Source organism: Poecilia latipinna, unplaced genomic scaffold (assembly GCF_001443285.1).
Source record: "Poecilia latipinna isolate Pla-1442-1.1 unplaced genomic scaffold, P_latipinna-1.0 Scaffold2046, whole genome shotgun sequence".
NCBI classification, from domain to species: domain Eukaryota; kingdom Metazoa; phylum Chordata; class Actinopteri; order Cyprinodontiformes; family Poeciliidae; genus Poecilia; species Poecilia latipinna.
The window spans coordinates 22,668-43,708 of record NW_015114662.1 but is presented as its reverse complement, the minus strand read 5'-3'; the positions used below and the strand labels follow the sequence as shown (position 1 = coordinate 43,708).

The 21,041-nt window shown below is 38.9% G+C and overlaps 2 protein-coding genes across 4 annotated transcripts; one reads left to right on the top strand and one right to left on the bottom strand.

Annotated features, from left to right (window-relative positions):
* Positions 1 to 5,421: 5,421 nt before the first annotated feature.
* On the top strand, positions 5,422 to 16,673 carry tefa (TEF transcription factor, PAR bZIP family member a). 3 transcript variants are annotated; one of them, XM_015016660.1, is made up of 5 exons: positions 5,423 to 5,659; positions 12,296 to 12,652; positions 13,523 to 13,743; positions 14,737 to 14,948; positions 16,085 to 16,673. In XM_015016660.1, exons 1-5 carry the CDS (start codon positions 5,584 to 5,586, stop codon positions 16,104 to 16,106), a joined length of 888 nt encoding a protein of 295 aa, XP_014872146.1. In that variant the 5' UTR covers positions 5,423 to 5,583; the 3' UTR covers positions 16,107 to 16,673. The 3 variants fall into 3 exon arrangements, with proteins under 3 accessions (XP_014872147.1, XP_014872146.1, XP_014872145.1); XM_015016659.1 differs by lacking the exon at positions 5,423 to 5,659 and adding an exon at positions 10,157 to 10,515; XM_015016661.1 differs by lacking the exon at positions 16,085 to 16,673 and having other exon boundaries at positions 5,422 to 5,659; positions 14,737 to 14,952.
* Positions 16,674 to 19,269: 2,596 nt separating this feature from the next.
* On the bottom strand, positions 19,270 to 20,987 carry phf5a (PHD finger protein 5A). The gene is made up of 4 exons (XM_015016663.1): positions 20,849 to 20,987; positions 20,521 to 20,544; positions 19,542 to 19,708; positions 19,270 to 19,452 (listed from the first exon to the last, which is right to left on the bottom strand). Exons 1-4 carry the CDS (start codon positions 20,898 to 20,900, stop codon positions 19,363 to 19,365), a joined length of 333 nt encoding a protein of 110 aa, XP_014872149.1. The 5' UTR covers positions 20,901 to 20,987; the 3' UTR covers positions 19,270 to 19,362.
* Positions 20,988 to 21,041: the final 54 nt, after the last annotated feature.

Below are 21,041 nucleotides of genomic sequence, written 5' to 3'. Positions count from 1 at the left end.
TGTGTGGCTCCAAATCCAGGCCTCCATTGGTTAATAAATTTGATTTCCATTGATGATTTTTGTGTGATTTTGTTGTCAGCACATTCAACTTTGTACAGAACAAAGTATTCAATGAGAATATTTCATTCATTCAGATCTGGGATGTGTTATTTGAGTGTTCCCTTTATTTTTTGAGCAGTGTATTTTCTCCCCATTCGGTCAGAGAGGGCCTGAGACATGGAGAGGATTCATGCTGCATACCGTGCCTAAAAACACGTGACACAAACACACACACTCTCTCACACACACACACACGAAAACAGGCAGGAAACATGTTGCCATCTTATTCTAATGTAGACATGATGAGAGTATGTCTTTATTCAGCTACACGCATATTATACATACATATAATATACATACTACTAATAATAAATGATAACTTAGCAGTTAAGCTTAATAAATATGTAACCTGGAAAACCTGTATTGATTACATAGATAAACTTCTTGTTATTGAGGTTTTGCTGTATGACTTGTATCGCCGAAATAGATGACTACAGTGTTTTTTTTGTTCTTTTATTTTGAAAAAAAATTTTTTTCCTTAACTGTGGGTTGTTCCAGACGGGGTTAGTTAATTGAAAATAAAGGTGAAGATGGTCTACACTGAGAATAGAGGGCCAGAGACGGGGCCACCTTATTAATATATAAATACGGCAAAAGCACCATTGATAATTGAAGACATTTTCATCTAATTGTCAACTGAAACTCGGTGGAGCTTTATTTCACGGGTTTAAGGAAGACGATGCATGAAAACCGTAGAGTGGAATATGATTATGTAAAAAAAAAAAAAAAAAAAGCGACGGCCTCACAGCTGCAGATAATGTGACTCGTCTGCGTTCCTAATCCTGCCTTCGTCCGGAACAGCCCAGGTATTAGCTTCCTTGAGGGGATCGTATTACTATCACTCCTAGTATTATGATGAATATGATGACTATAATTATTGCTATTCCTATTTCTCTTCTATATGCTATTGATATATGTATGTTAATTGCAATGTATACCTTTCTCTTTATATATGTATCTATGTACGAATATAATAATTGACAGTAACTACGCCTCTGCGCTCCGCTGCGGACAGCTCTGTCTCTACAGTTTGATCAGTCAAGGATAGATCTGGACACAAAGGTGTGCAAAGAGGCTTGTATACTCCCATATAGCGCCTTATTCGTTATACTACACCTATAAGATACATACATACCCCTATTGTATAATCCTACTTACTATATACAGTATATGATACCTGATAACCTATGATAATACTTAGACATCCTTTATAAGATGTTTTAGATAAGAAACGGTGGCCTATCTTTTTTTTCTTTCTTTTTTTTTCCTGTGGCTGTGAAAAGTGCTGTGATCAGAAAATCGGTTTTATCTTTCGAAGATAAAAAGCTCCGAGCCGCACTCTTAACGCTCTTTATCTTTAACTTCAGCTCGACACACGTCCGTTTCAACATGAGTCCCAACCAGAGCGGTGAGCAGGAACATGTCAGTCATTTTGAAAATCCCAGCGGTTTAAATAAAATGTAAAGCATGACGGTTACAGGATTTTTTATTTAATTTTTTTTGACGTATGTATGACTTCAAGCCTCTTTTTAAAAGCTAAAACATAAATAATAATGATAATAAAGAAAAAGCATTAAAGGTGAGTGTTCTCTTTAGTGTTGGCAAAAGCCCAGAAATGATTATGTAAGCCATGACAGACGTCAGTTCTGCTCCCTATGTCTCATCTAGAAGGGATGTGAATCATGACAAAAACTTTTTGAGGATGAGTGTTGTTAGGTTTCCACGTAATTCTAAGTACCGCTGACATACTACTTCTCACCTTTTATAAACATTTTTTTTACACATTTGTTGAAACCATCACTATGTTGTGACAGTATAGTGTGAGATGGTTAATCTGTGAAAAAAAAATCTAGCTCCTGTGCCTTCTCTCAGTGCAAACTAGAAACAACCAATCAGAGCCAAGAGGTGGGTCTTTGTGCTGTTAATCTTGCCCTTGTTTGCGCTGTAGAGCTTTTCCCCGTGAATGCTAAGACTAGTTAGCATGGCCACCAATGATGGTGCACATTTTTCCTGGAACAGAGTCGGCATTAACACATTTCACAGCGAGTTCACAGGGATGATTGACAGCGCTAAGCCCCTCCCCCTGTCTCCGATTGGTTGTTTTTGGTGCATTTCTTCAGACTGCAAAAGTAGCTCAGAGAGTAGGTGGAGGAGCTCAACATTTTCACAAATTTTCTGTCTCATATACTGTCACGACATGGTGACAGTTTTAACAAATATGTAACAAAAAACATTCTTTATAAAAGTTATACTGCATCTTTAAGCTAAAATATTCTCTTTGGGCTAAATTTTCCCTAAATAATTTGAAGGTCTGTTTTAACAAAAAGAGTTTACATTCTGATGCTCTTGAACTTCAGGACACGGCACGTTGCAGCGAAATGACACAGTCCTCAGCTAACAAACAGTCTTCTCTGGAAACATTCATGTGACTCATGATGGCCTGCTTTCCCTCCTTTGGTTGAATGCAGCTACTGAAGAAGTTCACCATTAGCTGGTCATCAGCATATTGAAGTTGTTTTCTGGAATTTCACTGAAGACAACAGGGATGTAGGAAGTGGAAGGAAGGCCTGTTTTTGTATTGGTTTTATTTTCACGTTTTATTTTTAAAGTTTTATGTGTTTGGTTACTTCCTCAAATCTTCCTTTCCTCCTCCCTTGTTGGAAGTTCATGATCACACAAGTGGACCAAAATCTTTTGAAAGCGTTCAATAAAATGTTTTAGCAAAAAAATGTAAAGACTGTGCTTTTTCTTTTTGTGCAAAACTATTAACTTCATTTATTCACTTTGGAATTACAATATTTGTGTCTAATTCAGATTTTGTGGTGGTGTAAAGTGAGTTATACCGTTTTGAACTTATTTTGTATACACTTTTGGAGTCTGGTGCTCTTGACAGTCTTCCTGAGCTGTGGTTCTCTGCAGCTCATCCAGAGATACCTGGGGGGCTTCTTGGCTGCATCTTGTCCAGTTTGTTGTACATTGTTTAAATTATGGTAATGGTTCCTGAGACATAAATCCTTGGATAATGTTATCCAACTCCACTGACCTACAATTTTATCCTGACTTGTCTGGTGTGTTTGCTAATTCATGATGTTTGTTCACTAACGTTATCTGACAAACCTCTGAAGCATACACAGAACATCTATATGCTGAGAGTACTTCACTTACATGTACACGACTTTGGAAAACCTATGGTGGCCCATAAGGGCTAATAAAATGTAAAAGCCTCAATACCATAAACTTACTAGCATAACTAGGACTTCAGCATAAGTTCCGAATTTTGTATAAAGTCTGTTTTAACATAATTCCATTATATATATTAGAAACTAGCATAATTTCTGATGTATATATATATATACTGCTCAAAAAAATAAAGGGAACATTTCACTTTAATTTTGTGTGTGGCTCCAAATCCAGGCCTCCATTGGTTAATAAATTTGATTTCCATTGATGATTTTTGTGTGATTTTGTTGTCAGCACATTCAACTTTGTACAGAACAAAGTATTCAATGAGAATATTTCATTCATTCAGATCTAGGATGTGTTATTTGAGTGTTCCCTTTATTTTTTTGATATATATATATATATATATATATATAGAGAGAGAGAGAGAGAGAGAGAGAGAGAGAGATATTATGTTTTGGTCCTCCATATGTTTCTAGTTCTAGATATTATGATATCTATCTGTCTTTCCATCGACACATATACATATAATACACAAATATATACACGCACGCACACACATATATATAGAGAGAGAGACATCATCTCCCGCTGCTCCTCCAGAATCTGCCGCTGCTCCTCTGCCTCCCTGTCCTCTGTCCAAGGCTCCGCTTCCCAGTGTTAACCCCAGTGCTCCCCCTGGGGTTAGCAGCAGACTGGGCCTTTTGGGCCCAGTCTCTTGCTGGGGGACTGGGCCCCCTGCACCGGCTTTGCCCGCCGGACCCACCTCCATGGGTCCACCTCTGCCTACTGGATCATTTCAGTGGAGATTTCAGACTGTGGCAGGAAGCCGGAGTGCCCGGAGAGAAACCTGCAAACAGGAAACCTGTTAAATCTTTTTACCTTCTGTTCTCTGGTGTCTGATCATCTCTTCTCATAAATGTAAATCAGACCATTGTTGGACATGTCTTCACTGCAGTCGCTGTCTGCAGTGAAGACATGCTCGTTGTCTGCCTTTACGGTTTGTCCTCCCTTCATTAAGTAACAATAGAAGTCTGTCAGCTTTGGATCCCCACAGATGATGGAGGACACACATTCTGCAGGCACATCGATGGTCTGAGTGGCTTTTGTTTGGTACTTCCTGGTCAACCTGTGCAGAAAAAACATCAGCACCTTGTTATCGGTCAGGCAGTGTGTTTTCTGCCAGGGTGACCCGCAGCCTGAACAGCCTATTATAGTACCCCCAAGAATTTTAAACTACTTTCACCCCTGGAAAGTAGTAGTAGTAGTAGTTCAGCCATCTGTAAAGATGGCTGAAAAGAAAGCTACGCTTTTCAGATTATTTAAAACATTAAGAGCCATATACTTCCACTTCACAAAAACTCTTCTACGTAAATACTAATTAAATGCGTGTACATTTTTAATGTTATTTAGTTTTTCTTGTTTACGACGACATCTGCTCTAACACCAAATACAGTAGCTAAAAAATGTTTGAAAAATGTTTGAGCTTTTTCGCACGTGTCTGTAGAACATCCTACCAAACATTTTTGCACGTGTAAGCTTAAGTCCACTGACCCCGCCTGAACCTGCTCTGCAAGATACAGGTATAATTATTGCCTGCAGTGTGTTTTCGATCAGAAAACATAGCGAACACCAAAACGTTTATGACTGTCTTAATCAGCAGAATCCAAGTGCTAACATTTTGATCAACAAAATGATAATCTGGTCATTTTATTTGCCTCAATTTGCACCAAATCCACGTATTTGTTTAAAGTTACAGTTCAGGTAACGTTGGCCTACACTTATAGTGTAACGTCACACTTAGCTGAATTCACTAGTACAATTTAAGATTGTTTTAAAACTGATTGAGAAATTCTGTGGACACCTGGGTGGTATTACGTCTCCTTCTGGCCTAATTTATAGGTCAAAAGAAGATTTATATCACACTGTGCAGCAATTGGAGTTTACACGTTTTTTTTACTCTTAAGTAATGTAACTGCGTCTCGTGATTGGCTGTTAAAGTCGTGATGAACAACACCGCGAGCCAGTCGGTGTTCGCTCCGTTTATTTCCCTGATAAGGCGCGTTGCTGATTGGCTGACGGTGGCAAACGGAGGCGGGACTACGTTAAGTAACTTGTCCAGAGTTCACAGCGAGGGACCCGTTAAAGTTACTATCCCAACAGATTGCGGGTTAGTCAGTGTATCTGCGGGACTCTGAGCTGTCTCCTCGCTTTCATTTTAATACCCTACAAGCTTAAGTTGCCACCCTGAAACATTTAATTTATTATTATTTTTATTTAATTCCAGTTTAAAGGAGAAAAAACATGACTACAGAAATCTCCGAGATTTTCAGGGCTCTCCTTGAGCACCCGTTCACTCTCCCGAACTTTGACGACAATGGTAAGTCAAGTTGCACATTTGAGCAATGATTTATCTCAGGTAAAACGTTGCTCAGTTTGTTTCTGCTCGGAATTCGGGTCACATCTGAGGGATAGTGAGAAATTGCAAACATTTCTGGGTCACCGCGTGTTTGTCGTGTAATTTTGTGTCAGCTGGGCTGCAGGAATCTGAGCCCCCTGGTTCCAGAAAGGAGTCCGAAGGTTTGAAGTTTCAGCACAGAGGGGGGGATTTTGTTCACAAGAACAATCCAAGGTGTGGCACATCCTTTTATTACGGAGATCGAGTGGCTTTTACTTGTAAATCGGACATGGCCACTATACTTTGCGAATGTGCAATTCTCGTGGAGGAGGGTGTTTCAGTGCATGGGATTCATTTAATCACTAGTAAGTTACATTTGCCTCCATTTAATGCTGTCAGTTTGGTGGCCAAAATTGATTTGCTGTGATAAATACAATTTTTTAGACTTACTTAATGTAGGTACATTCACGTCTGTATGAAAGCACAGGACCACGCCCCCCTTCTGAAAAGAAAGTTGAGGGATAAACTGGTAAGAGGTTTACTTTGGATGAGCGGACATCAGTGATATCTGTTTTAAGTCTCTTTGAAGTGTCGTGTGATTGTGGAGCCCGATACATTTCTGCTGAGTCAATGTGTGGAAAAGGGAGTGGAAGCCTTGAAAGTTTATGATTAAATTATATTACCATTCTGTTTTCTTTCTGCTTGAAACCTCACAATAATGTTATACATGTTAGTAATACACGTTGATTTTAAATTGCAGTATCTTGCCTGAAGGATAACAATGAAGTTGACTCTTCATTGATGCCCAATGAAGATCAATGAAGAGTCAACTTCATTGAAGCAGTGGTGGGGCATAACTGTACCAGTGTTTGGTTTCCATGGTAGCCAACTATTTTGTACTAGCTGACTAATGTTGGTAGTCTCACTACTATTGATGCAAACAATTAATGAACTTTCAATTAATTGTTGTTTAGTTGTTTATTAGATTAAAATCAGCTGCATTTAAAAATTAAATAATGTCAGCTTACACCTTCTTTTACAGCTGTTGTTTGGCTGCCATCCAGATGAAGGCACCGTTGGTCATCATTAAGCAGAGCCAGTTGATACAGAAACCAAGATGGCAGGGCTATACCAGAATGGGAAAGAGAAGTGGTCCAAACACTTAATTAGGTTTTGAAATATAATAACTCGACATACTCCTTAAGTTTCAGGGTGTTTTTTTTTCTAATGTAGCATATTATGAAAAATGTTACCCTTTAAGTTATCCAAAGATGGCTGAGCCTCTTCTTGTAAGAGAAAACTCAGTTTTTGTTTGTTTTTCAAACCGGCAGCTTAAGATCAATCAACTTTAGATTCATTCATTAATCAATAAACTTGCATCCCTACTTGCTACTTTGGATACTATTTCTGGTTTCAATTCAGAAATTCACCAAACCAAGTAAATGTTGAGCAGCAGACTGATCGATTTGTCAACTGGACAGATGGAGGTTAGCTTTCAGCCTCTTCTGATGGTTGATGACGAGCGCTAGTGCCATGGTTGAGCTATACCTCATGTTTGTAATTTTAAACGACTTATTGGATTAACAAACTTATTCACGTCTGATTTTTATGCAAATTAAAATCACGTCTGCTTCATGGAAACACCGCACTTGTGAAATTAGTTTTTTCAACATTAAAATATCGAAAAAGCTTTGCACACATTCGTAATGGAAACGCAGTAACTGTGGGCAATGTTGTAATTGAATTGTACGACTTGGAGCTGTCATAGCAGTGTTCACTAATGTTACAGTCGCAAGTTTTTCTTGTTTTTTGCAGCTCCACTTTGTGTTTTGCTTAAAGCTGTAAATAACCTCTCCTGTTACCAGTTGCACGTTTTTCCTAACCAGAAAAAAAATTGCACAACCCATTCCGCGCGTGCTCACGCAGTCATCTTGTTTCACATCAGTTGCTTAAGCAGCTTCTCCTCCCTGGCAGGACACTCATTATCTTCTATAAGTCAAGAATTTAATAATTTCTCTAAAACTTTCTAAAATAACCTCAGTCGTAGCAGGAATAGTTAAATGTAAACCCCCTTGAGCAAGGGTGGCCACTGTCTGCCATTCTAGAACAGGATATAACACAATAATGTCTCAGATAGAAGTGGGTGTTCACTGTTTGCAGCTGTTCCTTGATTCCATTTGTCTAATTAGGTCTTATTTGCCATAATCAAAGGCTGAAGACATTTTTCCAGTCAACAATTAGTCCAGACTGACACTGTGACAATAAACAGTGTGGGAGAAGAAACACACTCACGCAAAAAAATTTTTTTAGCAGATTTCCCAAAATGGTTCATGGGTTATGAAGCAGGAAAGGCCACACAATATATCCTGTATGACTTATGTTTATTTCTTACTTTAGTATAAAAAAATAAGCAAGAGAAAATGTAGGAGATGTTAAAAAAAAAAAAAAGGCAAACGACCTTCTATAGACTTAATTTTATGTCCCATCTTAGCCACCAGTTTGTTCTTTCTTTCACTGTATCCCATGATGCCTTTTTGTAAGGAGCTTAGCCGTAACAAATCAATGCTAAATTCCACTTTTGAAGCCGTTGTTGTGTCGCAGGATGCCTCAAGCTGACCACAATAGTGAAACTAAATTGGAAATTCTAGCGAGAAAGACAAAAATTACCAGGAAGTGAGAAGTAATGTTCTGAATTGCGATGAAGTTGCCTCAAAATTCAAAGTCTCATGATCAAGACTGGCACCACTGGAATTGCTTTTAGATAAGCATCAGAACATGAAGCATATCTCAATCACTTGAGATATGTGATTGAGACATGCTTCATGCACTATAGGTTATGACATATAGTGCATAACCTTGAGCAAACTCATGACTTCAACAGTTTGTTAGCACAAACAGTACCTAAAAGAAGTCATACGTGTTTCCTTTTTACATAAAGAATAGCTGGGGCCTCTTCTACTACCGCCATAAAAATCTTTTATAGCTCTAGGGTTGCGTGCTTGTTGTAGTTACTCACAATGCTGGCCAAATACATACAAACAGCATGTACAAACCATACAGTTTGTACATACTGTCTGCTACAGACAAATAACTCCTGCCTGCTACAGTGTTGTGAAAAAGTATCATCTGCTTTACAGATTTCTTCTGTTTTTTTCTGTTGATGTTTTTTTAGACCATCAAACACTTTTATTTTGGACAAAGATGCTAAATAAAATTTTTTAAACCATCATTTTATTTAAGGGAAAAGTCCTAGTGAACAATCTGATGCTATGTGAAAAAGTAAATGCACCCTATGCCAAAAAACTGGTTGTTTCACCTCTGGCGGCAACAACTGCCATTAAGTGTTTGATGTCGGAGAGATAGTGGCCTTTTTTTAATCTGAGCCAAGAGAGATCTGCAAAGCTTTAGTTTTTGGTTTTTCGTCAACCTTCATGAGTCATCAAGACATTTTAGGGTGAGTTTCATTGGCCCCGGAACAGTGGTGAATCTGATATTTGCTTTAATCATCAATGCCTAAAACCCTTTTCCATACCGATGGATCTAATCTTTCCTTCATTTCATTTTTTAATTTCGGAGCAGAGTGTGTTGTTTTTTTTTTTTTTAGGTATTTTTGCGTACTTCATGTTGTCAGACAAGTTCTGTTTGACAACAGGATATGCAGTTTGCAGTGGTTTCCTTGGCAAGATATGCAACCGCATGGGTACAAGTGTTTGAATGTACATTATGTACATTATGATCACAATCCCTCTTTTACCCATGACTAACCTGGTCATGCTAATTCTGTCTTGCTATGTCTTCTGGACATAGAGACATACAGATTCTTTGCCCTTGGTGTGTCTGCTCAGCTAGGCTGCAGGAGAAATTGACACCTGAAGGTGTCAGACATGCATGCATAATTACGAGTTCTCCACCGCGGCCGCCCTTTTTGCACCCTCTTGCATGTGAGAGACACAGATACAGAGCCGCAGGGCTGGATGGAGCCAGCAGATATGTAAGCGCGGCAAGCAGCACGTGTGTCCCCACGTGAGCGGCGCTGCAACACAAAAGCAGAGGCTCGTCAATATGAGTTTGTTTACATCTCGTCAGTGTTTCTAGTTTACACTTTTGCTGCCAGTTTGGGAATTGGGTTAATTTGAGCAACTTAAGCAACTGACATATCATACAGGCCATTCCTAAGCAAAAGTTACACTAAAACTTATAAGTTGGTGCGTTTGACATAAATAAGTTGCAAAGCTGGTGAAATGGGTATAATTACTGGTGTTTTGACTAAAAATGAATACGTTTTTCCGTGTGACAGGTCTTTTTAGTTTTTTTTTGCACAACTCCGTGAAACATGTAACACGGTTAACCAATAAGAGTGCGGCTACTACCCCAGAGCTCCGCCTACTCTTGCAATTCAATTAATATTAATGAGTTGCGGTCCAGTATGCCAATCGAAGCGATGCGGAGCAGACATGTTAATAAGAAGGCGTGGTTTCCCCCGTACACCAAAACCTTGAATGCCATTTTTTTTCAGAGGAAGTGTGTTTAGAGAAGCGAACTTATTGCGATTCTTTGATGTTCGGGCAACTTTTCAGTGTGTTTTCGGAGTAATAAGCCGTTTTATGTCTCAGCGGAATAAATAATATCGCAGACGCTCAACTCAGGGTTTAGTGGAAAACAGCGGTGACTGCTTCTTTCGCCGTGAACAACAACAACAACAAGGGAAGAGGAAAACATGTCGGTGGAGCCCATTCACATAAAGCTGGAAACAGCCGGAGAGCCTCCAAGCTCGTTCCCGGTGGTTCTGAAGAAAATAATGGAAATGCCCCCACCGAATATACTGGATGGGGACGACGGTAAGAGGAAAACATTGGTGGAGCAGAGAGTGTGGACCTGTAAAAACTGACTTCTCAACCCATTAACAACGGAGGGAACAGCGCGAGAACGCCGTTTACTACAGCGGGTTTTCCAATACGAGTGACTTAGAAAGATATAACGGCAATAGCATAGTCTATATATGGATGGCCCCTTTAAACAGTGGCCTCTCTGCTCCTTTGACAGAGCTCGCAGTCTAGATGTTTCTAGACACGCCCCGTGTTTTGAATATAGCTTCGGTGATGCTGACGTTTTATTTGGCGTCTACATTAAATATTCAATTTAGCTTCTAGATTTGTATCTGCTTAATTTGGTGCAAATGTAGCTTCCCGCGAAATCTTGTCGCTCCTGTCTTGTTAAATGCCACCTGCTGAGCGATTGAGGACAGAGAGCACACACTGTTCAGGCAAAACATTGTAGATTAGCAAAAATATTGCGTTATTGTAGGTTTTCTTATTGTAGGTTTTCTACAATAACACATCTATGCATAAACCATACTGCTGGTTTATGCATGGTGGATGAAGAACTAGGACGCCCTGTACTGGCTGGTAGCGGGTATTTGGGTTCAGGCGGGAGGGGCTTGCGTGGGTAGGGTGACGATGCTATCCGGATGCACGATGATACTGTAAGCTAATAAAATGTAAAAGTCCCAGTAAAGCTCTGGACTATGTTATCCGTCCTATTTTCAAATAGTTTGCCACTCACTGCACTCAGATATTTTAGAGTAGGTCACTACCCAGGGTGCCATGACCTAGGGGGCTCCACTAGCACTTTGGATGTCCTGAAGTGAACAAATTTTATTGACTATTTGATATAGGCCAATAACAACTTTTGCTGGATGATAAATTGTCCCAGAAGTTATTGCAGTGAACAAAAATCTTGTTATTTTGAGACTATTTTCAACAAAAATAATAATTTCTAACAAATTTTTGACACTGGAAACTGGAAGACAGAACAACAGATAAAAGAAATTATGAAATGTCTGTAAACAAAATTGTCCTTCAACAAAAAGGGCTGATTGAGACCAAAGCACCAGTCTGAAGACTTTTATTATTCAGTTTTTGGTACAAAGATAATGATAAGTCAGGCACATAGAAATTATTGAGCTTGTTCTAATTTATCACGGAACTAATTGATTTAATTGACAGGCCTAAACTGATAAGTTGCTTTTAATGGCTTCAGACCAAGAAGGTGGACACACCTGTCAGGTTTTAACATTCCTCTACTGATTGGTTCAAACATCAAAGAGTCAGCCAAGGGCACTTCCCATAGCTCCTCCCACTCCACTTAATGAAAAAAAAAAAAACAAAAAAAACAAACTATTGTTTTTTGTATATTTCAATTTACAAAACCCAAATTTTTATTATTGGCGCCACAAATTTGAGTTGGCAGTCAAATAGTTAACCTGAGTGCTTTTCTATCTGAACACCCTATAGGTGTTTAAACTTCTTGTTTTGCCTTGGAGGCAAACGTGAAGTGGCCCGTTTGTTTCACTGAAGGAGAGACATGTTAACTCCTGTTGCAGGTTTAAACGTATGTTAAAAGTGGGCAGTGCTTCTGTCCGTGACTCAGCATTGTCTCCTCTTGTCAAAGCCACAACCCCGCGGTTCACTTTCCCCCGGCTGTTTCTCACATTTCTGATCCTCTCAGGAATTGTTTTCATGTTGGAAAAAACTTCCTTTGTTTTCTTTCTTTCTTTATTTTTTTAAGACATGTTTTTCATAAAGAAGTGCAACCGTAACCTGCTGCCGCCTCTTTCAGACACGGATAAGGAGAAGTTAGGTCTGGAAGGCAGTGCCGACCTGGCCGGAGGAGGAAGCGACATGGGGCCTTCGGCCGCGCTGACCCCTGCTATCTGGGATAAAACCATTCCCTACGACGGTGAGAGCTTCCACCTGGAGTACATGGACCTGGAGGAATTCCTCATGGAGAATGGCATCCCGACATCACCTGACAACGCCGCTTTAAAGGGAGTCCCAGAAGTAAGCGTGGCCGGAACTGAGAAAGTAAAGAGCAAGCCCATGACCCTGCTGCCCATAACGGAGCTGGACAGGTGCGAGGAGGAAGTGGTGATTATCACAAAGAGTGATTTGGATATTACCTGCGACGTCAGTACAGGTGAGTGGGAAACCTGTGCAGAAAGCAGGGAATGGCATTTTTTGGTAAACCGGGGTGGTGTTTACCCAGTTTGGTTGTTCAAATTATGATTCAGAAATTCTAAAAATAAAATGTATTGGGCAAATTCAAATTTGATTATTTTCAGACAAGTTTCGATCAGCAACATATCTCAGTACTTTATCATCAAACAGAGAAGTGGTCTCACCTGTAAAAACGCAACATTTCTGTGTAAATATAGCTGAAGTATTTTTGTACTTTTCTACTTGCTGAAACTAATCATTTCTATTTAATATCCTGATATTAACCAACTTTTTTCCCCTTACTGCATCTTTTTAATATTGTTTATTGACATAAAAATTGCTCCACTATATAATAATATAATTGTGCAATTCAGAAATGATATAAAAAATAATATGCACATCATCAGTCTATGTCAAGTACTTCACCATTTATGAGTTAATTTTGTGTTTCTTCCCATTTTGTATTTTAAGGGGAACTTGGTAACAACTTGGCTTTTTCTGACATTTTTGGTTTCTGTTTTTTTATGTACACATCAGATATGTTAAAATTAAAATCTTTAATATTTAGGTGGTCTGGTGGTTATAGATGGCTAAGAAACTTGATATGCTGTGACCTGAGTGTGACACTTATTTGAAACAAACCAGGAGTGAAAATGGTTTTGGCTGCATAGTGAAGAGGGTAGAGTTTACTGCAGTACTATCTACAGACTGCACACATGGAAGCCAGTGTAGCACACAATGGGAACAGTAACATGGAAGGATTAAAATAATAAAATCTGTCAGTTTAGGTTATTTTTATTTTATCCCTGCAGCTGTCTGATATCTGTTTTCATCTTGCTCGTCTGCTTAGAGGTGACCACCTCACAGGAAAGGGCGACTCCGGAGCCCATTGACCCAGACGAAATCGAAGTGAAGGTCAACTACGAGCCGGACCCCACAGACCTGGTCCTGTCGAGCGTTCCTGGAGGTGAACTGTTCAACCCACGCAAACACAAGTTCAGTGAGGAGGAGCTCAAGCCGCAGCCCATGATCAAAAAGGCCAAGAAGGTGTTTGTCCCTGAAGAACAGAAGGTAAGATGTGGCCGAGAGGAAGACATAAATATGCATGTCAGTGCTTGTGATTTTTACAAATAATTTTTTGCATTGTATTATTTAGAGAAGAAGTGTCTGGTGGGTTTGACTGGAACGCAGCAGATTGTAGTGGATTCAGATTTCTCTTGAATATTTGTAAAAACAGAACTCAGTATAGATTTCTCTAGTCTTCTTAGAAAGCAGACGGTGTAATAATTAATGTTCTTCTATTAAAAACAGTCACCCCGCTGTAGCTAACTTAGAAACTTTATTGCTATATTTTGCAACTTTTCAGGCAAAGAAAAATTGGTATTGAGCAAAATTTGAATCTTCAGTGTTGTCAATCATTTAACCATTTTTGTCACTGAGGATTGGATTAAATAGCTGTCACTTATTACTCTGTAGTCACGCTTTCCTTATTATAATAAAAACTACAAACTGAACTCTGATTTGAACAGCTTTTATTGTGAAACATATTTGAAAGATTTGGTTTTTGTGTAAATTTCTTAACTTAATGTCTTTTATAGTGGATAATTAGAAACTATACTAAAATCCTGGTTTTTAGTCCTAAAACTACCTCTTAGAAAAAGATGTGAAAGGAAAAAAAAAAGATGAGTGTGGCTTTGATTTTCTGAGATGTGAAGGAGGGATATTATTTTCTCCAACAAATTTCAACAGCTCAGAGTTAAATTTTGGCCTCTGTGTTAAAATGATTAATTAAGAGAAAGCTGTTGTTATTGCTGAAGTGCTTTTGAATGAATAGACTGCAGCAGTGCTTCTTGCAACTCACAGTGACTCAGCGGTTTCCTGAAATTGACATTTCCGGTCTCAGTTTCCAGGCTCGCCCCAGAACACAGAGCTTTGCTTGTAAACAAAAAGGAGACTGGCTGTCTGCCATCTTGCTTTAAGGCAGAATCAGATTCAAACGGATGTGTTCCGATAACGCCCCTGGACTCGGGGTCTAATCCGCTCTCTGCCATCTCTTACTCCCAGGACGAGAAGTACTGGCATAGGAGGAAGAAGAACAACATGGCCGCCAAACGTTCACGAGATGCCCGCAGACTGAAGGAGAACCAGATCACTGTCCGAGCGGCGTTCCTGGAGCGCGAGAACACGGCGCTGCGGCAGGAGGTGGCCGAGCTGCGGAAGGAGTGCGGCCGATACAAGAACGTCGTGGGTCGCTACGAATCCAAATACGGACCAATGTAAGGGGTCATGAGGAGACGTGTTTGAACGTGTCAGTGGGACACATTCACAGTTGATGGCGCAGTGTCCCACCTCAGTCCCACAGAGTCCCGATTGTTAGTAGCAGGTAGCAAATCATCTGTTCTGCTAAAAAAAGAAAAAAAAAAAAAAGACATTTCATGATTTTTATTGCGTTAAACATGAAGGATGTCTGTGACAGTAGAGTAGAGTGGAGAGGGTGACCTGGATGCATTTCTGATTTGTAGTTAACTGGTGCAAACCCAGCCTGACCTGATGAACTGCCCTGTTTTAGAGCTACAGTTAGCAAGCAGCCGACTGCAGGCCAGCCTCGCAGATATCCTGAACGTCATCTTGGTGTGCTTGAAGTGCTCTGTTTTTGTTGAATTATCAAAATAAGTCGGGGTGCACCAATTGATCGACCGGCCCGTCGATTCTTACATGCCAAGCTGATTTTATCTACAGATGTTAAATGAAAATCAGTTGCTGTCTCCTTTTGCTTTGCTGTGAAAGAGAACTAAAAAGATGTAGAAATGAGAAAAATAAAAAAATTAAAGGAGCTTTTTTTTTTTCTTCTGTTTACTTCGTAGTTTGAACAACAATGCTCTCAACATTTTAATTTGAGAGCACTGCCGAATTTCTGGCAAAGCAAATTTGTATTGTTTCATATTTTTCCATAAAATAAGATTGGAATATTGAATATGTGTTATTACCTTATAGCACCTGACTGTGCCGTTATAGAACGGGAAAAAAATAAATAAATTGGATTTCAACCAAAGTTGTTGATTGGCCAGAAATCTATCAATCAGTGCACCCCACAAACAAGACTTTTTTTTTTTTTAATTATGGCACAGTGAGTGAAAACTGATGATTGGACTATGTCTTCCACCTTGAAATTGGACAGTAACATGAAGTGACAGCTCAGTGGTGCATGTGTGAAATAAGCTTTCTTATGTTGGTCTGGCAAAAGGAGAGCTGATGAAACACACCGATGTTCTCTGAGTGAGGCGGTAAATTAAAATCCAATTCTCCTGTTAGATTCACTGTTGATGGACAAAGAAAAGTATTCTTTCTGCTTCAGTTGTGGCACCTGCTGCTGTTTTCCCGCTCATTCATCCCTGTTCTCTTCTCTTTCAAGTGCGCCGCCAGATGACGAATAGACATCAGTTGATTTATTCATTTATTTTCTCTGATGAATAAATAAATCAAACCGTTGGCGGGGGTAAGCAAGAACCGATCTGATGACGTCAAGGCGGAGTGGAAGAGCTTGTGAAGGCAGGATGTGACATTGCCATGGAGATGTAAAATATTAAGATATCATCTGTTGTTTTTTTTTTGTTTGTTTTTTTTAATCCTTTGTATTACCACCTTTCTGAATGAGGTGAATGTAGGTGGATATTCAAGTGCTTCTTCAGCACGCCTTATTTGTTTGGTGCACTTTCTGTTTTGTACACCTGTAGCCTGAAAGAGATCATATCCATGAGTTATTTTAGAAGAACTCCTGAGTTTTTAAGTCTTGTCCGGTGATGTTTAGGCAGTCCATGCCGTGGTTTTAGATTAGATCAGGTCATTTGGTTTGCAGTTTTATTTTTCATACTTCTCTCATACCAGATTGCTCTGAAGAGCTGGGCCTGTCTTTGCCCACTAGAACGTCCGACTGTGACACTTCCAGTAACTTGATCTTCTTCAGGGGATTTCAGTGACATGGCAAAAAAAAAAAAAAAAAAGACAAGAAAAACCAGAACCTAGCCGTGCTCACTTCTTTTTATGTTTTCATTATCACTCCAGAGGCGAACTACTTTCTAACACCCTGCTTTGATGTCTGTCGTCTGTCCGTCTAGCACTTTCTCACCAGACTGGACTCCTGCTTTCATCCCTACAGGATGTCTGCTGCTTCAACTCGTCCATTTTAGTCAGCCTCAGATGTTGTGTTGGCTCTGTAAGCATAGCTGGCAGGTTTAATCCTCCCGCAGTCACCGCTCGACTTAGCTTAGGAAGAGTGCAGCAGATGTCACGGTCGGACAGTGGGGAAGCGAAGGGGGGTGTTCTGTCAGTTCCCAAAACCACGAGGAAAACAAACAAAAGAGAATCAGATAAAAGTGCATGTGGGGACAGTGTAACTGCAAACCCGCCGGGACCGTAAAAAGCTCACATGAGATCCATTCAATGCCTCTTAGGACTGTGGGAAGGCTCAGAAAAAATATGAAGCCCTTTTAGGGAAATAAAACCATATGTATGTATTATACTGCAGATATTTTAATGTTCATATTTACAGTTGTTTCATACAAGTTGGAGCAAAAAACCTCTAACACACAGCAACATAAGGTCATACATCAAGCTAACTATTTCCAAATGTATTTTTGCTGCAGCATGTAAGCTAAAAGCGTCCGTTCTGTATCACTGGTGTTCTCTGATACATTCTGTGATGGGGCCTCTTTTCCACAGATAAAGAATCTCTTAATCTAAACGCTCTTCTTTGTCTAAAGCCATTTCAATGCAGCTTGCAGTCTCCCAGTTTACAGTACCAGTTCTGACCTACCCTCAGGTTATCTAACTTTCCAGCTCTGACAATAAAAGGGAAAGGAGCATTTCTTATTTAGCTCTTGTGCTTCCATTCTTTACTGGTTTGATCAGATCAGTTCAATACTTTGTCCTTTTAATTTGAAGAGGGGTTTGAAATGTGAGGAATATAATAACTTAAAAAAAATGTAACAGCATTTGTACGTTTATGACATACAAGTCATTACTGGGGGAATATTCTAGATTTATTCAACTAAAGGTTTCATTATTTTCAGTCATGTAATGAAGTATATTTTACAAATCAGGTTTTGTGGGTAAAAAAATAAGTGTTTGGCTTTTTTTTTTTTTTTTTTTGATTGCCTTGTGCTGTAATGGAGGCCAAATCTGCCTTTTCTTTATAACAGGTCAAATTCTTAACTTGCTGGTTACTTCTTTTTTTTTTCTTCTTTTTTAAACATATGGCATTTTGAGTGACGCCATCTTGTATATATTGTATGAAAAATTAAAGCCTTGTTGACAGGTTTGGAGTTTTTTTGTTTTTCTTTCTCCCATTCTAACTAACAGAAAAACATCTTCAGAATGATTTTGCGCTGAAGTAAAGAAAACAAAATCTACACCGCCCTCTACAGGTTGGAGCACCCCTTTGTGAAAATCTGTAAAAAGTTTGTTTGGGGAGATCTTTTGCTATTTTTTTTAAACCATGTGAAAATGATTTTATTTTAAAATCAAACCTTTTATTTGAGATACAAAAATATTTATATACATCCTGAAAACTTTCTACTTTCAACTCCCATTTTAGACATTAAGTTTTATTATATAGAAGAAGTGTGTAGATTCAGTAAAATTTTTTATTCACTCATGTATGAATAAATAACCAGCTTTAAAATTAGGTACATTTTATTTATGAGGGAAAAAATCCTATGTCAAATGACTCAACTCCAGAAGATGGTTTGTGTTCCAGAGTATTCTAGTTTTACTCATATTATTCATATCATGAATTCATCTAACCTGAAATGTTTAAAACTGGAATTGTAACACAAGGAAGGTAAAGCTTCTAAGATTACTTCTAGAGAAGTAGCACTGATTTTCCAGCATGAAATAATGTTATTATATTAACAGACTGATATTTTTTTACCATGTCTTTAGCAGGGTTGCCAATAAATTATTACAATCTTTGTACAATCTCACCAATGTAATTTAAAGCCACTACTATTAATATGTCTTTATTAGGGATGTGCCAATGTGACAATTTGAGTAGATGGTTATCCAATTTTATTTTTGCTGATAACCAATATTCAGATATACATCTTTCCCATCCATCCATTTTCTAACACCCTTGTCCCTTAGTGGGGTCAGGACGGGTGCTGGTGCCCATCTTCAGTTAACGTTCTGGGCGAGAGGTGGGGTACACCCTGGACAGGTCTTTCCCAACCATACAACACTGAAAAAACAGACATTGCTTCTCTGCTTCAGTTAAACACCCCACAATCATGTGCTGGTCACCATCATGGTCACATGATCAAGCCCCTCCCCCTTCAGGTACACAAGAAGGAAATGAACATTGGTTGTTCAAAAAGACTAACATCAGCTGCCACCGATGTGAAAGCTGATATATCCTGGATCCCTAGTCTCTACTATAGTCTGTATATATTAATCCTGTGGTTTTGAAATAACTCATGTTTCTGTCAAGATTTTAAACATATAGCATGTTGAAGAAAGTATTCAACAGTCTGAAAATCAGTCCTTCTTTGGGACTTCTACAAGCACAAAGACTCAAGCAAAAATAAATAAAATGCAGAGAAATAGAAAAGAAAAGCTTTATTTAGGAAAAACAATGTTTCTTTTTGTGGATGCTTTAGAAAAACTGCAAAACTAAAAGCCCAGACTTCGGTTTCTTCACCTCTTCTTGAAGCCATACTTCTTCCTTTCATAAAACAGATCTGTTTTAGAGCTGCCCAAGTTCACAATCTTAGGACATCCATCTCTCTGCACACAGAATCAAAAAAATAAAAAAAAAAGATTAGGAAGTGTTTGGAGAAGCACACAGTAGACAAATCACAGCAGATGAGACTCACGTCTTTCTCCTGGATGGTGCACTCTTTGCAGTAGTAAGCGTCAGACACACCAGGCCCTCCGCAGATCACGCAGCGGCCCTGGTAGGAGCCGTAGTTACACTCGTCACAAATACGCACCAGCGTGCACGGCCTCACGTAAGAGTCACAGATCACACACTTTCCATCACCTTGAAGAAAAGAGGGAGCCAGGTGAAGAACTGAGGGCCAGGGAAGGGACAGAAAGGGGAACTTTTAGCTGTAGTTTAAACTTCATGTTGTTCCTAGACGTTTCTCATGTCAGAATGGCAATTTTTCTCAAAATTCTCACTCCAGTTAGGCCCAAAAGTAAAACGTAAGGTACGAATTTGACATTCATGGTCATTTTAAGGAAGATATTTCTACAGTGGACGTGGCAAGACTGCTTTTGAGTAAAAGACATCAAATAAATACTATGCAATTAAGGAGAATGCAAAAAGAATGGTTATTAAAAGATAAATGCTCTGTATTGGATCAAATATATTCCAATATGAAAGTTTAATTGGTTTGTTGTAATTCTGCTCTAATTACAAACAAAATGTCTCCATGTGTTTCAACCACCTGTGCTGGCAGGTCAAATTTTTGTCAGTTTTTAAATTGTAGTTGGAGAACACACAAAATTAGTTTTACATTACATGTCATTCTACAACTAGATTATTTTATTTTTTTAAAGATATATAGTTTATAAAGCTACAATGTTGAACAGTGAATGAGTTTTTTGGCCTTTGTTTAATTAGGTAAATACAACTAACTCAACACACTTAATCTGAATCTGTTCTTATGTTTCCCCTCCAACAAAATGATTCTGCTAAACAGTAACTTACAGGTGACTCCATGTTTAATCTGTACATTTTACTAAGAAACCAAAGTAGTACTGCAATAAAACCAGCTACAGTAGATGTTCGCTGCAATTCCTGAAACAAAGTTGTTGGTGTGTTAGCTAAATGTAGACGACAACACTTACATTTCTCGCAAAGTCTCCCGATAGCTGCGGAATTGAAACAAAGAGGTTAGTCAGTCAAACTATAAAATGTATTAAAACTCACATTTCATAATTGGATTATTTTTGCTCGATAAACAAACCATAATAAAAGTAACTGATAGTGTGTAAGGGGAACAAACATGCACGAAGAAACGTAAAGGCTAACATCACAGCTAACATTTTCATTGAAATCCATGCTCCAACAATTAGCTTAGCGGCTAATGCTATGCTAAGAGTGTAATAGAGATAGGCCTCTGGTGATGTAAAACTGCTTGGTATGTTATTTATAAACAAACTAAGTCAGACCTACCGACACCGGCTTGTTTTCGACAAAAAATCAAATCTGGATGATGCTTGGCCATTTTAGGCTAACTTACACCGAGTGGTGCTAGTGTGTTTCAACTACAACCTTTCACCCGAGTCCTGAGTTTCTGTTACCACATTACCGCCACCTGGCGGCTCCAATAAGGAAATACAACTTTGGAAATCATTGCTAGAAATTA